Source organism: Rhopalosiphum maidis, chromosome 4, assembly GCF_003676215.2.
Source record: "Rhopalosiphum maidis isolate BTI-1 chromosome 4, ASM367621v3, whole genome shotgun sequence".
Lineage (NCBI taxonomy): Eukaryota > Metazoa > Arthropoda > Insecta > Hemiptera > Aphididae > Rhopalosiphum > Rhopalosiphum maidis.
Window position 1 is genome coordinate 33850463 of NC_040880.1, and position 24330 is coordinate 33874792.

At 24.9% G+C, this 24330-nt stretch overlaps 4 protein-coding genes across 11 annotated transcripts; all 4 read left to right on the forward strand.

The window, feature by feature from the left end:
• The first annotated feature begins 10172 nt into the window (after positions 1-10172).
• On the forward strand, positions 10173-11881 carry LOC113561241 (uncharacterized protein DDB_G0272718-like). Its single transcript, XM_026967550.1, has 3 exons — positions 10173-10333; positions 10527-10594; positions 11544-11881. Exons 1-3 carry the CDS (start codon positions 10322-10324, stop codon positions 11722-11724), a joined length of 261 nt encoding a protein of 86 aa, XP_026823351.1. The 5' UTR covers positions 10173-10321; the 3' UTR covers positions 11725-11881.
• Positions 11882-14430: 2549 nt separating this feature from the next.
• On the forward strand, positions 14431-16189 carry LOC113561239 (endonuclease III-like protein 1). 5 transcript variants are annotated; one of them, XM_026967545.1, is made up of 5 exons: positions 14431-14573; positions 14779-15075; positions 15327-15497; positions 15600-15759; positions 15835-16189. In XM_026967545.1, exons 2-5 carry the CDS (start codon positions 14815-14817, stop codon positions 16083-16085), a joined length of 843 nt encoding a protein of 280 aa, XP_026823346.1. In that variant the 5' UTR covers positions 14431-14573; positions 14779-14814; the 3' UTR covers positions 16086-16189. The 5 variants fall into 5 exon arrangements, with proteins under 5 accessions (XP_026823346.1, XP_026823344.1, XP_026823345.1 ...); XM_026967543.1 differs by having other exon boundaries at positions 14456-14573; positions 14797-15075; XM_026967544.1 differs by having other exon boundaries at positions 14494-14721; positions 14797-15075.
• Positions 16190-18599: 2410 nt separating this feature from the next.
• LOC113561238 lies at positions 18600-22962 on the forward strand. Of its 3 annotated transcripts, none has more exons than XM_026967541.1 (9): positions 18600-18678; positions 18815-18998; positions 19718-19995; positions 20204-20261; positions 20805-21005; positions 21072-21187; positions 21260-21926; positions 22439-22577; positions 22830-22962. In XM_026967541.1, exons 3-7 carry the CDS (start codon positions 19748-19750, stop codon positions 21876-21878), a joined length of 1242 nt encoding a protein of 413 aa, XP_026823342.1. In that variant the 5' UTR covers positions 18600-18678; positions 18815-18998; positions 19718-19747; the 3' UTR covers positions 21879-21926; positions 22439-22577; positions 22830-22962. The 3 variants fall into 3 exon arrangements, with proteins under 3 accessions (XP_026823342.1, XP_026823341.1, XP_026823343.1); XM_026967540.1 differs by having other exon boundaries at positions 22761-22887; XM_026967542.1 differs by having other exon boundaries at positions 19783-19995; positions 22761-22887.
• Positions 22963-23004: 42 nt separating this feature from the next.
• LOC113561240 (histone H3.3) lies at positions 23005-24330 on the forward strand. 2 transcript variants are annotated; one of them, XM_026967548.1, is made up of 3 exons: positions 23005-23161; positions 23377-23665; positions 23896-24330. In XM_026967548.1, the coding sequence occupies exons 2-3, from the start codon at positions 23384-23386 to the stop codon at positions 24022-24024; spliced, it is 411 nt and encodes a 136-aa protein (XP_026823349.1). In that variant the 5' UTR covers positions 23005-23161; positions 23377-23383; the 3' UTR covers positions 24025-24330. The 2 variants fall into 2 exon arrangements, with proteins under 2 accessions (XP_026823349.1, XP_026823350.1); XM_026967549.1 differs by having other exon boundaries at positions 23024-23161; positions 23349-23665.

Consider the following 24330-nt stretch of genomic DNA (forward strand, 5'->3'; position numbering starts at 1 on the left):
TTTTGTAGTATTGTATTTTATAACAAGAATTCATAGTCATAATATTAATTATAGTAAACATTTTTTAATTTAATAGAGTGAATTTTTTATTTTTTTATTTTGAATATCTAAATTAAAGAGTTTCAATATATTTATATTATTTGTATTTTTGTATAATTAATGTGATATTTTAAAATTTTGTTTTCAGTGAAAAACATGTCATTCACGTTCCTCTATTGGTACACTACGTCCATCATCATCATCGAAAAATTATAAAACCACCCAGACATAAAATTAAAAAAGTACAAACCAAAAAATTTGTACATCGATATCATACTTACTGGTATTGAAAATTGAATAACATATATTGTATGATTAAAAAAAAATACCCATAATTTGACTAAAATTAATTATGATTATATTTAACTATTTTTATTGATAAACTAAGTATATGCACGTATAATACATAATGCACAAAATATTATAATATATGCATGCATTTATATTATTAACCTTAGCATAAATAATTTATATAATTATAGATCATTAAAAGTAGATATATCAAATATAATATTATTATGCTTAACTTTAGATAATGATTGTTGTTTTAGTATACGTATAAATTAACTATATTAAGATGGTGTTTTTATATTTTAATACATTTATATTATATTTAACTACACGAGTACAATAATGTGAACTGATTGAATGAATTAAATTTAATAAATTGCAATGTTATGTATTTTTATATATTTACTAATTTAGATATATAAACTATATTCAATTATTATTATTCGACCAACGTGTTATCTTATCAATTCCCTTTCCACAATCCACAACCAATTTTGACTAAACAAATGAAAAAATATTTTATTTTTTACTCTAAAATATTATAATCAAGGTGAATATATATGTCCACCTTGATTATAATATAACAGATAACGATAAAACGTTTTATAAACGTATCCGAGCAACGAAGCATCTAAATTTATGTTTAATTATATTAATAATTACAAAACTATAATTGTGTAATATATAATAACAATAATTCACGCGGCACGCATCAGTAAATTGTATGTAACGGTGATCACAAAACAGAAATTTCTGAAAAGTAAAATATCTTCTGACTAATAATAGCCTTCGAAACAACGACTGTTCAAGTCATCGATTATAATATTAATTGCGTTGTGTTTAGGTATACGTAGGTATAGTTTGATACATAAAATGTAAAGCATAGATATAAATTATTGGAATTTTTATATAAATTAAATTTCCAGTTTGTATTACATATTAAAATAAACATGTTTTTATCTGTATTATAATTATGATGTGTAATTAAAGGTACAATATTATGTAAACAATATTAAACGCTTGATGACTTAAGTCATAAATGTTGTTCCTAATCAAATATTTAAAAAAATTGAAATATTTATCAAATTAATATAATATGACAAAATGTTTTAAATAATAGTTTTTACAACCTTTATTTTTCTATTTTCAATAGATACCTATAATATTATTAGATGATTACCTAAAATACCTTCTATTATAATCTGAATTGAGTGATTGTTGTTTTTTATGCATTTCTTTTTTTTTATATATATATATATATATATATATATATATATGTTTGTCTCATACTTTCATCACTTTGTAATGTTATTAAAAAACTTCATATTTCTTTACAGCTATTTTAGAACACTTTTTGATAGCAAATAATTTAGTTGGTACTTTGGGGAGTTATAAGTAAAAAATTCCAGTATTTTACAAAATAAATGGGAAAATCTAATATGGAATAACGAGAATACTTATAATATGCAATATCAGTTTTTTAAGAAATCGATTTTTATAATCTGATTATAATTTTAAAATAAACATGCTTAAAGATTGAATTTTCATCAAATATTTATGATAGAATTTTTAGACATAATATAACTTTTAAAATGTTTGGCTCTTTTGTTTTTTTACATTATTTTTTTTTTATTTTTTAATACATTTTTTTAGAATATTGAATAAAATGTAGGTTACATATTAAAAATTTGAAACAAAATACCACACAATTTTATTATTTTTATAGCAATTTAAAAATATTGGAAATATATAAACATAAACATAAGCACAATTTTTTATAAGCGTTTTAAAAATTTTCAATTCTAATAGCTACAGCTTGAACATATTATACAAGGTCTCTCATATACGATTTATTTTCAGAAAACTAAAAATCTAATGATAATATATAACTAATCATATGATTTGTTTTTGACAAAAACTAATTCAACTTACTATATAAGATATAACTAATAGAAAAAAATACAGCACCACTCATAATCATTTATCATAATATGCAATAATTTAACATTGGATTCAAATTTATCAAATTCATTAAAGTGACTCTCACATTGACTAAGTACACTCATCACTTTATTTACAGCAAAGTGATTTTCCTAGTTTTTTCTAAGTTATTTTTCTATAAATGTTGATAAAAATATTTTCTAATCAATTATGACCTTATAGGTATATTTAAAATTCTATACATGGTCCTTCATAAGTTTTAAGAAAGAATTATAATTATTTAAAAATATCAAAAGCATATTAGAACAATTTTTTACAGCCATTTAAAATTCACATTTTTATAAAATTGGTATATTAAAATTTTGAATTTTGAATTTTGAATGAAAAATCCAACAATCTGTACATTCTCTGTTTAATAAACCAAAAATATTAAGATTAAGATTATTTAATGGGCACTGGAAGACATATGGTTTGAATGAAGAGACCATTAAAAAATGGCATTTCGGCTCAAGATATATATTATAATTTATTAAATAATAACAATAATATATTTAAACGTGTGTTGGTTTCTTTTTCACTACATCTACTCGTAATAGATACTGCAACCGGCCTACCGCGGATCATCCATCAACAGACAACTCCGCCGTGATAGCATCATATTATTATATAACATTACGATGTTTTTAGAAAAATGTAGTTCAACATACCGTACTAAATACTAATATTACCATAGTAATATAAATTTATTTTGTAATTATTACAAAATATATATTGACTAATATTTGTATTGATGCATAGCTATTATTTATTAACATATTATACAACTATTACAAAAATATTAGTACTGTTATAATGTAACTATAAATTTACAAAAATAGATGAATTATTATACTATCATTTTTAAAATCAAACTTAATATAAATTATTAGTTATTTATCTTTTTTTAAATATACCTACGTAACTATTACTATATTTAAAATTGGCAATAATAACTCATTCATTTCACTTTTCATTTCTAAAAAAACACTACGCTTTTAGTTTTTAAAATTATTATATTATGACATTCTGTAAGTAAAAATATGTTGGCAAAACTCCAAACATATATCATAGTTCAAAATTTTGTATTCATCAAATATTTCAAAATAAATAATTCATTTGAAACTTCATTTCATATAGATTTCTTATGAGAGTTGTAACACTCGAAACGAGACCAATATGATTTAGTGAAAATGTTACCAACATTACTTTAATATAGTAATTAAACGTTAATTAAACTATGCTCTTTAATAGTTAAATTTAAATAATAATACTGCGATATTATACATTAAAAAAATTAAATAAAACACGAGTACATTTACATATATTATTACATCTATTATACTTGAACTATTTGATATTTAATATTATGACATCAAAGTCCATTCCCAAAATTGGTACTGTGAGTAATTACTCATTAATTTAATCTCGTAAAATAATAGTTAATTAATAAATCAACAGCAATATTTAAGTAACCGCTTTAATTTTTTGTTAGCAATTTTTACCGATTAATAACACAATCACCATAACAAATATGTGCCAACAAGATGCATATATTATTTTACTGCTAAGTACTTTCATAATATATAAAAATAATATACTGTACACATGTACACCAGACCAGTAAATTTGAAAGTTCTAACTTTTATTTTAAGTATTATGTACATTGTACCTAGCACCAACATCTAATATATATTTTATAACTGTAATATTAAGTAGAATATCTCCATTAGACTTACTTAACTAAATAATAACTTAACGCTTTAACTAAAACAGAGCATTCATAATATAATAAGTATACCAACCTAAGATAATCTAAATTCGAGATCTCAAATGTTAAATACTTAAATGTGACGACAAATTAAAGGCGCATAGATATTTGATATTTTCCAGTAGAACGCGTTTACAAAGTTAAACAAAGTTCGCGGAGTGGCATTGTGTTAAAGTCTTTGTAAATCTAACATTTATAATTTTGATGTATGTCTAATTATTTATTAAACGTAATAATAATGTATGGCAAGTAATGAAAGACATAATGGGACAAAGATGGACAAAAATAATATAGTGTTTTCTTTTCAATTCGTAAGTTTGAAACTAATAGTAGTAATATAAGATTTTAAATTACCATTTACCATACGAAAATGTAAATAAGCATATACACAAATATATAATATATGGTAATATCTAGGTTCTTGATATTATTAATATTCGTTATGTAATTTTAAGAAAGAATGTAGAAAAACTGTAGAAAACAATAATATTTTGCAACAAACGCGTGAATGAAATCATTTTATTTTTGTAATTAGTTAGGTATTTGAACGTTTACTAAGATTTAAATTACATAAAAAATAATAAAACCTATCTGTTAGGTTATACGATTAAAACGATAAATATTATTCCTTTTTTACTACTTGCGCAAATAATAAATTAGAAGTATTAATATATTGTATTACACATTATTGTATATTAATAAATACGATATTAATATTGCATAAAAAATAATGTCTCAAAAGTTATTTGTTGTAAATGTTAAAATAACAATACATGGTTTGTAAAAATTCATTCTTTGATCAAACTATTTACATAAAAATATCAATATATTTCAATCTTAAATAAAAAAAGTTTTAAAAGAATAAAAGTTTTATTGTTATAAGTGAATTGTTTTCGCTTTACAATTTTGTATTGTATTCTGTAGGCATTTTTTGTTTATTAAAGAAAAAGATTCAAAATCTTTTATTTTGGGGTAGTACCAGTATTGGAAATGTCCATGGTTGGTCGATTATTTTGAAAGCTATCGTAAAAAAAAAAAACTACAGAAAGGCTATAAAAAAAAACTGGAATAATGTGCACAAAAGCAATCAATTTATGCGATTTGTTCTGATTAACTTTACGGTAATACGATGATCTGTATTAAGTTTAATACCTATTTTTTTTCCAATTAATTTTAATAAACACTTCCAACTAAGTACACTTATTAGTTATTTTCCTATAGTTATAATGATATCAGTACAATTTATTTATATAATATTAAAGTTTAGAACAAAAATGCAGTTAATAGTTTTCACCATTGATAATAAATGTCAATGTTTGTTACATTCATAACTATAATTGTAAGAGTGAACGTCGATTGAAAACCAGTTATCGCAAAAAAACTGATAACTAAAGCCATAAATGTTCTTTTTGTAGTGTTTATAGTTAAAGTAGTAGGCGATTGCAATGCTGAAATAGCCCTAAAGCAAATTTGTATAAAATTACTTCACAGCGCAAAGAACTCGGTGATGTCCTATTTTCAGGTCACGGCATTCATATGGCTAAAGGGCCCCGCGGCTAAAACCAAACTCTTCACGAAAATTATTAATAATTAATGGAAACCGTATGACCGTATGGTCTAGAAAATACAAGAACAAACAACTTTTACCAAAAAAAAAAAAACAAATCAAAATCATAGTATATAAAGCCATAAAGGTAGATTTGGGTATCAGTTGTGTACACAACTGCTCCAGAAAACACAAATACATACATCCCATATTAATAAATTGTATATTATATTATATCAATATGGTATCTTGTGTAATGAAATGAACAATAAAAAATAATAACTGCAGATAATTTATAATATGTGTAATATAAACCTTAAAACTGTGAAAAAAAACATGATTGAATTGATTTACAACTAATTAAATGGTATACTGGAAAATATTATTAAATTAATATAATTGTTAAATCTTACTAAGTTACCTAATGATATTTTACAGAACATGTATATAATTACTAAAAAAATCTTTATTTAATCATACTACGTATACTAAATATATATTCTAATTTATCACTGAGGGTTCTCATCATAAATTATATCAAAAACCAAAAAATAAGACCTACGAAATTTGAAACAGAAACGTAGTCATATGAAGTGTGTTATTCTAGATAATATATTTAAAGGATTATCAATTGAAATTTAATTTAATTGTATTTGTTTATGACGTTTAGGTATCTTTTTTCTGTAACAATTTATAAATAGCACTTATATTATAAGCAAAAAATATTGAGATCAAATTACATGTCTGTAGTGTAAATGTAAAATATCATATAAATTAATTACATACGATTTATACTATAAAATAACTTATACATCAATATTATTTTGTGAAGCATCTATATAATTCAGTTTAACTTACAACACAGTTTTAACTTACCTGTACCTTTTACCTAGATTTTTAGCAAATTAATTTATTTTGTTCATGGTATACTTATAAGTTTTATTTATTTTTATTTTTATGTTAAAATTGTGCTGCTCCATAATTTTATAATATATCATTATCATCATTCTTCAGTCTTATGAAATACAAATTTATTATTATTTTTAATATGAACATGAGTTTTAAATTTATAATTTTTGGTGGTTACCAACCAAGGCTGTAAATACCGACTTTATTTTTATTTTTAAGGATATAGATTGAATTTATTTATTTTCAAATTATAAATAAAATGTATAATTATAATTTATTTGTATGCACATTTTTAAAATGTACAGTTGAATTCATCAAAATATTTCTCGAAGAAATAGAGGGTTCACCGATATCCTGGATCCATACCCCAAGTACGAACTAAGTATGAAAAAGGGATCTTGGGACGCAATTCGTTTGCTGTGTCGGTACTAATATACATATATTTCACTACAAGTTACTATTGCAAATATTAGGTTATAATTAACAAGGTGATATAATCTTAATTTAAAAAAGCTTTACATTTATAACATGTAGAACAAGGTATATTGATCATGCTAACTAAATTAACGATGAAGTAAAGGGAAATCACTTATTTTCAAAACAAAAACTTACCAACTTTAAGTATAAATGAATAAATCATGAAAAACCTTGTATTCAATTTTCAAGTTTAGTGTTGAAAATTTTAAATTTTAAAGAATTTTGTCAACATTTAAACTTCAAACGTTTATAAAAATGTTTATTTATATTAAATGATTATAAGAACGACTATTATGTAGAACTTTGTATTAAATTTATAAGATTTTTAAACGATGTTTGATCAATACTAAAAAAATGCGAATATTTTGTTCTTAAATTGAAACCATAAGACAAATCTATTTCATCAACATCTAATTTTGCATAGAAATTCCCATTTTTCTTTTATTTATTTATGTTAATACGACATCATGGTCAAAAAACTTGAAATGTAATGCAAGGTTCCCTATTATTTTTATTTACGTAATTTTTATTTATTTTTTTGACATTCAAATGACCATGTGCATTTGTCCATTTTGTAATTATTGATGTTTCAATACAAATTTAGACTTTTACTTTTTAATAACATTATTCTATATGAAATGCTCCATTTTTACTAGCTATGATCAAAAATAAACAAATACATGTTATTTAAAAATACTTAATATAAAAAAATATGAAAATAATTATAATAATTACCTAATCATATATTTAGAGCTACACTTAGCAATACAACACCAAAATATTGTGTTATACTGTTATATGATTATTACAAATTTCGTGGCTTTTTAATATTCTACTTTTGGTATAATATATTATGTTCATAAGTGTTTAATAACTAAATTTCAAAAACTAACATTTCAAAATGCGATTAAATTATTAAATCATCATCTTGGTTTATTGGGCCAAATGTAGACTTTACGTTAATTTTCTATGATTACATTATAAACTAAAAAGGAAGTAAATATATTATCATACGTTTATATATAGTTTAAAATATATTATTAGAGTGAACACACAATAAATAATATATACATCATCGATTTTATACATTTTCTTTTAGTCGCACATTTCAGTTGCATAATATAAAATGCAACAACAACATTATGGCTTTAATTCGTACGTAAAATACATTAAAAACTGGATCGTAATTATTACTCATGATCAATAATTATTGTGCTTTTCGTATATGCAATCGTGTATTCGTGTCTCATGTGTCGTGGGAGGGGCGTGGTTTTTAATCTAATTTTAAAAGTTAGAACATCTGGACTAACGGGTTTTTTTTTAATATAGCCTAATTGATTAAATAAATAAATTTTATTTTACTCGATTTACAATATATAATATGGTACAGATATACTTAGCTATGTAAATAGATTAAAATGTAATAAATCCAGTACCTATAATTCGTAGTAAATACTTATATAGTAATGTATTAAGTATTCTAATAGCACGTAAACGAATATGTTAAATTATATATGCATATTAAATAATGTTTATTTTAATATTATAACCAAATAACTAATAATCATAATTTTATTGTTCCAATATATCATTTTTATAAAATATGCATTATTCATGCATACATTGTTTTATAGAATACACAATAATAACTGATCAAACAATATGTATTTGAATCAGTGGCTGTGACAAAGGGATGATCAAAAGCATCGCATCTGAGTTTTTTTAGTACTTGTGTAAATAAAGATAATTGCCAAGGAATAATAATTTAGTACTAACAAGTATTTTGGTATTTATTTTGATAGATAGTTAAAATATTTCAGTAAACAAAATTATTATTTAATTTATTGTTTTGGGTTTTTATTATATTAGACTATGGCTTCTTAAACATATAGAGTTCACCACACCACTGATTTGAATTATATATGCCTAATCCTAACTTATCAAAATCAGTAATATAACATACATATGTATTCCATAAAGGTACTCAGCATTTCTTATATTTTATGGAAACAAATAACCTATCATTTTTTACATCAAAGTTTGAAGTTCAATTCCTCAATAAAATAAAGTATTTCATAATTTTATAATTTTTAAATTAATTTCGTGTGAGCCAAGTATACAATTAAATTCGAACTTAAAGCGCTTATAGCTTCATATTTTAATTGCTATATTTAATTATGTTACAAATAGTATATAATATATATTTTATATCGGTGTTTATCAGTAGTTTTTTTCAATTGATTCTTAAAATTTTGAAAATTAAATATTAAGTTTCAAATTACACATGGAGACGTTTCAATTATTGTAAAACATATTATTAGAGCTTCAATCGCATGCTCAAAGGAAAAAACGAAATATTTACACGATACTATAATTATGTATTACACAGGTTGTATGATTATATGTACCTATGCAATACGTTTGTAGATCGCTTGGCGTATATAATAATAAGTTTAATAATTTTATATGCATAGGATTAAGAGTGCGAATAAGGAATATTACGAAACGAGGAAATTTGAGATATTTTTAAAACACGATCGATTATCATTGTTACTGCAAACTACTGCAGTAATGTAATACGGACGATTATCGTAATAATTATTATTATCATAACCGTTTTAAATAGGATGAAAAAAATCAACGAAACAATAGTTCACGAGATTTTTTTAGCAATATAATACGTATACGATATACACCTCAATATAATTATGTGTGTACATAAATCTTACGCCGTAAAAAAAAAACCCGTTTCATCGGCGTATTATTATTATTATTATTATACAACTGTATCGGACCAATGTAATGTCCAAGTAATATAATATACCTACATAATATTATTATATACCTGTTGGCCATTACGAGAGGTAACCCGTGCGTGATCTCGTTGGCCTGTCCGCCGTCTCCGGCGGTGAGGGAAACAGCGAAATATACCGAGCGAGTCGTTGCATAACACGGCGCATAATATAGGCACACACATGCAAGCGTTATGATAATATTATATCTATACTGGACATTTGCAGTGCGCGGGTCAACCCTTCTAGGCAATACCTACACTACTCTTCAAACAAACAATAATAATAACCCGGTCCCGTCCTAGTCCGTCTGAGCAGCATATACATGAAATGTACCGCGCGCTCCCATGGGCAGGTAGGTAGTTGGGTGTACCACTGGCTACCTATATATAATCGTGCGTGATTAGAACGTGACAACTTGTACGCCAGTAATCGTGAACGAGAACGCATCCGATTGGGTCTATAATATATTATAATATATTAAATTTTATCTACGTGACTCCACAACCAACTGCAAAAATGAAAACCTCAGTGAGTACCTATACATTTATTTGTTATTTTTCACGATTTTTGAAATTTATTAACTAGCTTTATCTACAACGACTATACAACCGGGTTTTATCCGTATTTTCTTATTATATGCTTAAATTCGTTTGTCGATTTATTGACGTTAAAATTGATTCGTTCATAATAATTTAATGTACCTTTATTATAATTATTTAAGGTTGCTATTCTTTTGACCATTATCTCGATGGCTACTGCAACTCCTCTGTTCTTCGGACCAAAACATCAGTAAGTAAAATACCTATTGACTTATTACATTTTATTTAATTATAAATTATTTTCAAACAACAATTAATATCTATCAATGGATTTTACAGAGCATATTTATAGTTTAACTTTTAACTTGAAAGTTTTTTATCATACAATTTTTTGAAAAAAAAACTTTGAAGTAAAAACTTTTAGATACATTATAAATTTAAGACTAGGTAATTTAAATATATTGAACTATTTTAATACTACTTGTATCAATATAGTATATAGGTACCTAAAAAACACATACAAACATACAATATACACATAATTATCATGAATTGTATATGATATTTACATTTTTGGTTTTGAAATTAGACAACTATTGAAGTCTAATTATACTATTTTATAAAAGAAAGATAAATTATTTGACCGGTATATATTATATACTTACATTTGAAACGCATATTATGTTTTTTATTATAACTTTTGTGCTTTGAATCAACAATAATATTTTTTTCATTTTTATGTAAAAAAGCTAAAATCATATATTTTAATATTACACAAATATCTTAAATTTCCATTATTTTCTCATGAGCTTAAAAATATATAAATAGGAGACCGTAGAAATAATAAGCTTTTACAATGTTTGCAGAAATTTCATAAGAAAATATTTTACTTCTTACAGTCTTACATCAATTTTTTATCGTAAAATCGTGATGATTCTGTACACAATTCACATGCAATTTTATTTTAAAAAAAGTCGCATAATATCATCAGACATCAATCATGGTTTAATACCAATTTTATAAACTATCATGAATATGCACAGTAATAAATTATTTAGGTGCACACCAAACCTTTCTACTTTCTAGATCATACTATATAAGTATAAAATATATTATATTAAATTATTCTGTATTAAAATTTAAATCCCTATATAACTTATAACATCTATATTAATAAATCAATTGTTTATGATTTTTAGCGAACACCACGTTATCCACGTACCATACCACGTACACAAAGTACCAGTTTACATCAAAGAGCCCGTATACATTCAGAAGCCCGTCTATATATACAAGACAGTCGATCATTACGATCATCACTACCACCATGATGACCACTACGACCATCACGATGACCATTATGATAGCCATTGGTATTGATAAGACTAAAAATAATATTTTTTTAAGTTAAAAATGTTTAAAATTTCAAGACCTGCAATTTATTTTTGTAATATAATTATAATATAAGTCGTGAACCGTAAACTTAAATCTCCTTTTTACCATGTAAAATAATATCTTTTGTTATTGTTTCTCACAATTTACCTTATTGTTTTGTTTAGTTTATTCAATGTAGTTCTTAAATTGTTTTTTTTCTGCTTGACACAAAAACCATTTTGTTTTAATTTCATTATTGGCTATTGTGTCTTATTAAAAATAATTAAATTAAACATATTAAATATAACGTTGTATTTTCCTGAACTGCTACAAAATTATTTCCATTGATACAAATACAAAGGTACAACATTTTTTAAATACTATTATATATTATACAAACTACAAATATGTTTAATATTGATATAATTACTAAATTCTGAAAGCACTCGTTTCAGGTCATCACTATATAAACCCATCGCTGGATATATTGTGTAAATAATATTGGTTAGGATTTGGGCCACAGTGATCATTGCGAAATCAATTGTCCGAGGTAGTAACTGGTGCCAATCTTTTTTAAACGTAAGTTCGTATAGCAACATTGACACATTGTCATCCAGTTTGTCATTTCTTTCCAAATTTATTCCGCGGTCATTATCTAAGTTTGCCATTTGTCCCGGTTTAACGACATGTTCCGATGTTATGACCGGTCATTCAGTTTGTCCCGATTGGGCCGGCTGATATTGAAACTGACTGATGATCTGTAAAATTAATTTTGGTTTAACTTTTAATGAATTTTACAAACGAATGAAAAAATATAAAACTTTATAGTAAAAAACTGAAAAGTACCTATCTTAATATGTGTAAGCAAATATAAATATTAAAATATTTATACTTACATACTAACTAAATTGAATAACTATAATGTTTATAAAATACTAATAATAATGTATTAATATATCTTTGTATTAGCTAATAAATATTTAGATAAAAAAGGATAAACACTTATTTTCATGTATAAGTATTAAAAAAGCATAAAAATAATATGTGCCGGTTAGTTTATTCAATACATTGTGAAATATAAACATTAAAATACTTTCTTAAATATTTACGTACACGCAAGTTAATTGTGAACAAATATTTTCAAAACTTCGGATTTTTAAAACTAAAATTTAATGATTATCTTTTAAAATCCAACAATATCATTTAACTCGTCTGTGTGTTGAGGAATATTTCATCAAATATATAAACGAAGATGAAATCATTAATAAGTTAGGATCTTCCAATTATAAATTTATAGAACCAATTATTACGATAGATAATAACTTGAGTATAATTTATTTAACTAATATTTATTGAATTTTTTTTATTTTTGGCAACAAGCCACAAGGTATATTTTCTATTAAATGTGTACCTATAAATCATAAAAAAAAAAAGGATATAAAAAGCGTTAAACATTGTTGTCTGTTGTAGATTATATTTATTTTTAATAATTTAAGTAATAAATTATTTTTAATTTAAATGATATAAATTTATCGGGATGTATTAAAAGGTAGTAAAATTGTTTTAAACGTTTATAATAGGCGTCGAGGCTCATTAAAATTACTTATTCAAAGACCCAGTCATGAGCCATGCCCACATTGACTTGCGTAAAATTGGATTGGATCCGAATAAGTGGCTTAGAACAGTTAGAAACTTAGAACCTTAGATCTATTGCCACAAAACCTTCTGTCCCATAACAGTAAGATAAACATATATAATATACATAGGCGTGTCTAGGCCTCATTCGCAGGTCGTGCACAACAGTGGCATATCCAGGAGGATGGGTTTACTGCACTAGAATTATCAATTTTTATAGTCTTATAAATATAAACGCTATAAATTCAAATGATGAAAATTAAAAAATAAATGTATGAAATCAAAAACTGAGAAAAAATAAGGTTATATTATGCACCACAATTAATAATGTAAGTTAAATCAAATTTCGCAGGTCATGCCTGTGCAGGACAGGCAAAACCCGTAAACACGCCTATGATGATATATATATTATATTATTATAATATAAGCAATAAGCATGTATAAACAAAATAGAAATAAACCATCGTACCATCAGATTATGTAGTAGAATGTAGATATTATAATGATATTATGTTAATGTAAATCATCGGAAAAGCACGTCATATGAGCATCACTGTATGAGTATCACGTTGTTACATAAGTTTAAATAATATAATCTATTTTAAAATGACAGGTACTAAGGAGGAATAACTGGTATGAAGGAAAAACCCTAGCGGTAATAAAATGAATGAAATTAGAGGGGTGGTAGTTTTTCAATATTTTTGAATGTCGACCACAATATTATTAATGCTAGTTGCTACACATTGCCACTGATCACCTATATTGCTATATTCTGTGGTACCAAGTATTATAGTAATATGTAATAATATATTGCGCCATTTCTTTATCACAGTGTATATTGTAGGTAGGTAGTTAGTAAGTAGGTATACGTTATTAAATTATATTAAATTACACCATAAATAACACGTATACCAAGTACATATACAGGCTACACTAATTAATTCAAAAATATATTATTTCTTTCTAACCGTTAAATCATAATAATCGCCGCCTTTAAAAAGGTAAATACATTAATATTAATAATTATAAGTAATTTATAACCGAGTATAAAATAGCCGTGCGCACGTGCTAGTTGGTCCAGTTGTTTTTCTATACCGGTGATAAGCTGATGAGTGATAAGAGATGATTAAAATTAAATTACTTGTTTTTTTTCTAAATGTTAAAATAAATTAAATTCTTATATAGCCATAGCCCATAGGTAAGCTACCAAGATAGGCAAGGTAAATATTCTATTCTAATTTTGATGTACATTTTATCAATTCATTTTAAAATAATTACTCGTTTATGTAGGTACAACTTATAAGTACTACATTAATACACTAATTAATAACACATCAAAAAGAGACAATAAAAATCAGTTTTGAAATCGTAATAGTTACTACATCAAATGTTTAATTACCTATTTTTTTCTTTATTTTTCTTTAGTAAACTGTTTTTTTTTAGCACTTCATTTTGATTATAATGTTTGAATCATTGAGGAAAAAACGTTCTTTAACCGATAAAATTGGTTCTAACAAAGTTGAAAATTATGTACAAGTAGCCAAAAAAAGAAAACATTTGACAATAAAATCTGATATTAATGAAAAAACTACAAATTCTGATTGGAAGCCACCAAATTGGGAAAATACATTGGATAATATAAGAAAAATGCGTAAAGAAATTGTTGCACCTGTAGACAACATGGGATGTGACCAAGCTGCAGACCTAAATGAATCACCGGAAGTATGAACACATGATTTATACTCAATAATATTTTCTACTTATTTTATTGAAGTGAAATAATTAAAAAGATCAAAGGCTTGTAATGTATAGATGACATTTTTATTGAGTTTGACGTCAAATATCTTAGTTATTGAGTTATTCCATTTAATTTTTTTTTTAACAAAATTTATTGTTAATATAATAATTATTTACAATATTCATTTTGTGAATATTTTTAATATGTTTGTATGTTGTAATTATCAATGCTGTAGGTGATTAGATATCATGTACTAATCTCATTGATGTTATCGAGTCAAACAAAAGATGAAGTTAATTTTGCAGCCATGCAACGTTTGAAACAGCATGGCCTGACTGTTGATAAAATTTTAGAAATTTCAGACAAAAATTTGGGAGAACTTATTTATCCTGTTGGATTTTGGAAGGTGATATTTTGAATATTTCTCTCTGTACAATTTAAAATTTGTTAATTTATGTTATTGTCATGGAAATAAATTATGTTAAATATTAATTTTATTTTTTATTAGAGGAAAGTTGAATATATCAAGCGTACAACTCGCATATTAAAAGACACATATAATGGTGATATACCAAGCACAATAAAAGATCTATGTCTGTTGCCTGGTGTAGGACCTAAAATGGCTCATCTCTGTATGAGTTGTGCCTGGAATGAAGTTACTGGAATTGGTATGGTGTAACCTTTATATTATTATGTCTATTTAAAAGTCACATTAAATTTAACATTGTTTTTAAATTTTTCAGGTGTAGATACTCATGTGCACAGAATAAGTAATCGTTTGGGATGGGTTAAGAAAACTACCAAGACACCAGAAAATACACGTATTGAATTAGAATCTTGGTTACCTAAAGATCTTTGGCGTGAAGTTAATCACATGTTAGTTGGATTTGGGCAGACTATATGCAGACCTATAGGTCCTCGTTGTACCTCTTGTTTAAACAATACAACTTGTCCTTCTGCTGTATTAAATAGTCCATCAAAAAAAAAAGATTAAATATTTATTAATTATTGTCCTATTTTAAGTATTATTAAAATCTCATTGTTATTATCTATTTTTTTTTATTAATGATAATGATTTACTAATAATAATTTTTTATAAAAAGCATATTTTTTCTCTCTTTTTGTAACAAATTTTTTCATTAATATATTTTACATTCTAAATATTATATTTGCGTTAATTGATGAATGATGATTATGTTGAAATTATATTTTTAAAAATATGTTTTTTTTTCTATTATTTACTTATTAGTTATTTGTTATTGTAATTTGAAATTTCTATTATATACTCATTTAAAGAATTACAAAAAGTAATAAACAATAAATAATCAAAATAAAATAAATTATACCTACTATAACGATTTTAAAGGTAAAAAAAAGTTAAAACATTTACATAATTATTATTAATATTTTTTATTAGCATTTTTAAATTTTCTTTATAATTATCACATTACACACTATATAGTCTGAGTAATACACTATAAATTATAATCCACCACAAACGACATCAAGCCAACTTAGCTATTGTTATCTTTAATAATATCATTGGTTTTAGAACATTAATACAGAGATATTTATTTATAATTATTATAAAATACAAAGACAAAATTTAAAAAGTTGTCGAGGATAAAAAATAATATTAAAATCATACCTAATTCATAATAATGCCCCACATATCCCAACTATAGTAAAACAAAAAAACATTTGTATACAGCAAGTATACTTATATTAATAAAATATGATTTTCTTTTTAAACTTTATGGTTTCAGTATGAACTACTTATATAATTATATGGAAGCTGGTATTAAATTTTTAAAATTTAGGTTTAGAAAGAAAAGTTTTAATGAATTTATAACTACAAAAAAGCTTCCAATTTTTCTGCAATTTTGACAAATGTTGTAAAAATGACTTCAAATTCATATGAAAGATTGTTGACCATGTATTTTTTAATATTTTTTTTATAAATTTAATAATAACTTATATGGGAGTTTGTATTTAACTTTTAAGAATTTTGATCAAGTGAATAATTTTCAATCAACATTTATTTTATTGATAATTTTTTTTTAATTTTTCTGACTTTAAATAGCTAAAAAAATATTTAAAATATTTAAAAATTTTATCATAATAAAAATATAAAAATTGGGTGAATATTTCAAGTATCTAGAGCTCATTTTTGAAATATACAACAAAACATCATAAATTGTTTGCAGATAAATAATTAAATTACGGGTGAATATTGAATGTCATAAAAATAAACAATCAATTTGGCAATTAAAAAAACAATTTTTTATGTGTAAGTTGAAAAACTTTTAAAGAACCTTGTATTAAATTTTCAAATCTTAGGTATAAAAACAACAATTTTATTAATTACAAAATAATTATTTTAATTTCCGCGATTTTTAGACAAAATTCTAACTTTAAACATTTATAAAAGCAATTTGTGTATAGATTTTCAATATTTTTTAATTGAGAAGGTAATAACTAGAGAAGCTTTGAATTAAATTTTCAAGTATGTCTACATTGCAAATAATTTATTATCCAACATCTATAGGAAAACAAGCTAGAAAATATTTTATTATATTATAAAAATAATTATACAAGCATTTAAAACATTAGGTGAACATTGCATAAATCTACGGTTATTCTTATCGTTTTCGAGTTACATAAAAAAAAAAAAAAATCATCGATAATTGGAGTTACCTACGTTAAACTTTCTGTTATATATATATATATATTATTATATATATTTATCTTTGTTTTTTCCAATTATAAAAAGAAAGTACTGAGAATTTTTTTTTATTTTTGAGTCTTTTGAAGTTTGAGGGGTAAAAGTACCAATTAGATCGTCTAGATCCAATTTGCTACCAGAAACCAACTCTTTGAAAATCGATTTTTACTAGACATTGACAGACATTCAATTACATTTAATAATATCATTAGAAACCTAGTAAAAACAATTGAATTTGTATTGATATGTTAACAGAATATCAGTTCTACAACCACGCTAACAAGTTACGATTAAACATTTTGGTACATCTTCTGTTAATACTTTCATAGTTTAATAGTATAATGATGTGCGCTTAAGCCATCATATCCTTTTAAAATTTAAAATGTGTAATAAAATAATTATAATAATTGTTAGCCATTAAGAATAAGAATAAGTTAAAAATATAGAATAGGACAAAATGTCAAAATATAACGATAAGATATTACACACACATGTAGGTACTACGTACACACATACAAAACATTAAATTTAACATATTACATATAAGGAGCTCAGTTTTCAGTCACGGCCCCAGACATGTTATTGTCTTTTTGTACAATGTACAGACGATCAAAGGCGAGTGTAAAAGAATACGCAGATTGTCTATGCAGTAAGACGTAGTTAGTATTAGTGATAATCGTTTGTAATAATAATTTTAAATACGTATATTGATGTGTGTTAATAAGTTACATAAAATTAACACACATCAAAAAAAAAGTCTTATTATTTTAAAATACAAATCACCTCATCTTATATCTCAGTCCTCAGACGCTAACCATGGTTTCAACAGGCAACTAGGCAAGTCGCTACAAGTATCGGAGAGGTAATATTATTACATTACAATAAGTAATTGATTTAAAGACATATAACCGTCCCCGGTAAATTTAGTCGCTTTTCAATCATTACAATTGAATCAAACTGATTTTTTAATTTTAATATTTTTGTATTGTACTATACAGCTGTCTGCTGTATCATGGCGCACGTGCATCGATTGTATGATAGCATGATAAATTCTGTGGTGATACAATGATAGTGATAGTGATGAATGATAATTGACTAAAACATGACAAGTGTTGAAGTGTGAGATTTTAGTAGTCTAAGGAGTGAGGAGGCGGACTTGCTTTAACGCTTTCAACTTTTCAAGTATGAATAATTAATTTTTTTTGAACTTTTATTATATATTTATGTTATGAACAATGCTTAAAATACAATTTAATTACTATAAAAATATATATAATATAACTATTTTCATATTTTAAAACTTATATTTAGGTAATTATATTAATTATAACTCATCTCTACCTACTCCATTCTTAATTGTTATACAGCTACATCAAACTTGACATATTGTCATTGTAGATATTTCATCTAAATAATTTATTGTTTAACCAAATCAAGTTTTTATAAACAGTATCCAATAGAACTTAACAATAAAGACGCAACAAGTTGATGGCTTGGGGGATTAAACTATCCAAATATTTTTGTGGCTCTTTTTAATATAATGTATTTAATATGAAATAATACTCACAAATAATGTTTTTTTCAATTTGACTTATAATTGTCAGCTAAGAACAATTGGTATAAAAAGTAGTATGAATTACGAAGTATTCATTATGATAATACAATTTAAAATTATTTCAAATTATTTGGTCTAGATATAAAAAATAATAAACATTGGAGTATATTTAATTATAAGTTACTTACTTCTATATTAATGATATATATTTATATACTCTGCTTAATATTATAGGTATCTTTGTAATAAAAAAAAAAACCAATATCAAAGTATTAACATTTTTTATAATTGTAATAATTAGTTATAAGTGTAACCAATCAATTACATTTTTTTTTTTTAACTATAGGTTAACCAATTTTTATGATAAATATTGATCATGCATATATGTGATATATGTAATAACGATTTTAGTCTCAGAAAAAATTTAAAAAGGCACATGGAGAATGTACATAAGACAACTTTAGCTTCTACTTCAAAGCATAGCATTACTACCTCTACTACCTCTAAAGAATCCAAACACAAATGTCCTTTATGTCAACTTGCATTTGTTGAAAGAAGTTCACTTAGACGACATGAACGTATAAAACATAAAGTCAACATCACGGCTCCCTTAAGAATCAAAAAGTGAGTACATTGAAGGTATACTTTGTTTTTATAGTATTTAAGGTTGGCCATCAAAATAATACATTGTTTGAATTATTCTTTCTGAAAGATAGTTACCTGGTTACCATTACAATTTCTTAATATTTATTAAGCGTCTATTAATATTTGTATGTTTAATAATAATACTATATAAGGCTATAATTAAAACAATAATTTATTTTATTTTCAGATCTAATAATTGCATAACATTTGAGCCCAGCAATTTAGAAGATTACCCATTACTGAAGGTATTATTAATTTTTTAATACATAATTTGATAAAACAATATTTTAAATTGTTAAATATTTTAATACAATTAATATAAATGCTATTATTTAAAAGAAAATTATACCAACATGTTTTGTGACTTGTTACCTTAAATATTAGTCTATCATCAAATTAAAAATAGAAAAGAATAGTAAAAGAGAATACTTATATTTACAGCATCTACTGTAAACTCTAGACTACAGCAAGTTTTATTAATTTTAATATAATTTTTTTTTTTAGTTAACGATTTTAAAGAGAATTATTACTTGATTAAAAAATAGTAAAATTTTAAAATGCTCATAATATGCTTAAATATTTTAATATTAATAAAAACTATAATATTCCTTAGATAATATTCTTAGCTTTAAATTTAATAATAGGTAAATTACTTTATGCTTTATTTATCAAAATTTAAAATCAAACTATACACTCCAAGTTTAATTTAGTTTAGTTTGAAAATTTAACATTTTATAATATCATTTGAAATATTATATTAATGGTATCTTAATAATATTTATTTCTAGAACTTAGTACCTGTAGATTATGTTTACAAAGTGATATGCATACAACATTTCGAAAATGATGGATTGAGATCAACATTTGAGATTGCTGATTGTGCTGTGGATGTATTTTTTGTGTGGTTTTCAGAATTAGAACAAAAATCTAAGGTTACCTACAGAGTTAAATCGTTCACTAAGTCACCAAGCTCAAAAATTATATTTAATGTAAATATTTAACAACTTATTAAATTATTTAACATTTATTTTTTTTACATTTATGATTATTTTCAGAAAGTATATAGATGCATTCATAATACATTTCCCAGTAAGTATCGAAATCCTCATCCAAAGCACACAGGATGCCTAGCCACATTAACTGTAAGAATAAAAAAATGCAGTGAAGCTTTGTAAGTATTGACTTATAAATTAGTTTAATAACAATAAATTTAAATTTAATTACTTTTTGCAATTATTTTTAGATCTGTTAAAAATACAATGGCTGATAATAATGTGATAATGATCCCTCTTAAAGCAATTGTGACACTCTATCATCGTCATAATCATATGCTGGTAGAAAATGAGAAACTAAAAAAAATACAAAAAATACAGTGTAAAGATACTTCTATGAAGATTCACGCAGCAGAAAATAAATTAAATAAAATACACTTTGATAAGTGTAACAGTCCACAGAAAAATACAACATTAAGTACTTCTCAAGTATCTATCAAAAGTAATAAAATCAATACTTGTACAATGGAACCGGTTAAAAAGCTTATAATTGATGATAATAAAATAATAGAGCCTATTGAAAATGATATTTTTGAATCTTCTGAAGAATATGATAAATACATTTTAGTTGAAAATGTACATACACAAAATTTGTTGCATGATAATAATGAGAGTGAATTAGATCAATTAATGTCTGATTATGATACAGTTACTAAAAGAATTTTGCAACAATTTGCATCAAACCCTGATTATTTTAAGTCTGCAATTAAACACTACACATTATTATTAAAAAATAGTTTGACTTCTAAAGAGTCTTTATTAAATACATTGCATTCATTTGGAGAACAATTGAAAGAAAAAACTGAATAATATTCAAATGTTCAAATTGTTTGAAAAATGTTAATATTGTGGACCATTGTAAGTTTTAACCTACTATTTTAAACTTATATAATAGTAATATTTGGCAAATTTAACTTAAAATAATATGTTTGTACCAATTAAATGAGTTAAAAACTATTTATTTATATAAAACATTTAAATAATTTTATCAATTTAGATACAGTATTTAGGTTTAATTTTTGCTCGATTAACTATTGTCATTGATTTTTTATGATAACAATTTATTAATCATTATTAATTTTATTTCATTATTAAAAAATTTTATGAATTTGAAAGATGTTAATTATAGTATTAATAATTATCTTCAATAATTTATTAGTACATTTCTTTTGTAAAATACAATTATATAAATATGATACTATTTCACTTGTAAATTATGTTGAAATAGTTATTATTACTAATTACTATTACAAATAGGTATTATACAACTACTCTTTAATACTTTAGTTACATTTTAGCAAATGATTGTCAATAATTTACTATGTTTAAAATTGCATATTATTAATACATTTTATTCTTTTTTTTTAAAGGTGGTCCATATTTATGAAACAATTTAATTTTGTAAGATTTATTGAAAAAGTAACAAACATATGTTGCGTTTAAGATTGGTATAGTCATCTCGTATGTATTAAATGGACGTGCCAATTTAAATGAATACTGTGTTATACTGTAAGTATTAACTGCTATTTTACATACTTAAATTATTGAACGTTTTGATATAGTTATTTTATACTTTTATGATTTTATTAAAAACAAAAATGTAGAATTTTGTTATTTTCCGATGAAAAATTAAACATTTGTGTTTTAAATGTTTCTCGTATCGTAAATGCCTAAATAGTAAATTGTAATCAGGACACAGCAGCCGACTGCTGAGCGATCATCGTTTTAAAATAATTGTGTACATTGATTTTGGCGCGAAAGGGGACAGTGGGTAAAAAAAAAAACGCGGCAATATCATGTTGGCAATGGTGCACACACGGACGCCATCCAATCGCCGTGTCTGTTATTCTCGCCAATCGCGTCGACTGTTAGACACTCTATTCGCCAATCAGCAACTCCGTTACTGTCACCCGTCCGCTGATGCCTTGATCAATGACGTAGATCTCTCCACCACAAACAAACCGTCGCCATTGTCTAATCGCTAGTGCAGTTCATTGTCGTGTTGTGGTTTGTCTCCGCTCTCTAACGTCGTCCGTTCACGTTCATCTTTCTCCAGTCGTTCATTTTATCTTTCCAGTCACCTTTTACGCGTAGTAAGTACCTAAGACTACAAAACTTTACGATCCCTTCGTGATCTCCTTAGCGCTTACTATAACGCAATATCCGTCGGCCCGTCACGACTTCTTTTTGGTCCGCAACAAACCCGGCCAGGTTTTTGGCGCTCGTCTTCCCATCTCCTTCCACCTTGAACGTTGCTGATTTAATGTGTTTTGATTGCAGATTTTATTGATTTTCGTACTTGTTTCAGTTGAACCATGGCTCGTACAAAGCAGACCGCTCGTAAATCTACCGGAGGTAAAGCTCCCCGTAAACAGTTGGCCACTAAAGCCGCCCGCAAAAGTGCACCCTCCACAGGTGGAGTGAAGAAACCTCATCGTTATCGTCCCGGTACTGTCGCTCTTCGTGAAATCCGTCGTTACCAAAAGTCCACTGAGTTGCTGATCCGTAAGTTGCCGTTCCAGCGTTTGGTCAGAGAAATTGCCCAGGATTTCAAAACAGATTTGCGTTTCCAAAGTGCAGCCATTGGAGCTTTACAAGTAATATTATTTTATAAGTCTTGTTGATATCATCATAGGTTAATTATAGCTTAATTATCTATATTTTTTATTTATTTCAATAAATTCTATTTTGGTGTTAATTAATTTTGTGTAGTTTACAATTTGAATTTTGTAAGTGATACCTACTATTTTACTGAAAGATATTGTCAATATCACTAACTCTATTTAATACAATACATTTTCTTATATTCAAATTATAATTTTTTCAGGAAGCCAGTGAAGCATACTTGGTCGGTTTGTTTGAAGACACCAATTTATGCGCTATCCATGCCAAACGTGTCACCATTATGCCTAAAGATATTCAGTTGGCTAGACGTATTCGTGGTGAAAGAGCCTAATTCATCCATTACATTCCTCTCAAGTGTATTTTTTTTCGTTTGACAATTTTCCTGGGTTATCTTTATACATATACATTTTTTTTTTTCAAAAAAAAAAATTAATAATAACTAGCTATTACTATCAATGTGTGTGTGTGTGTAATATTAATTTGTAGGAAACCTTAATTTTTTTTATACATATTTAATTATAAGCTAATGTTCATTTAAAGAGAATTGTTTTGAACGGCGGTAGCAGCATTTTATATTATTTATCTTTATATTACATATAGTAAATATCATTGTTCAAGTCGTTCAAAAAAAAAAAAA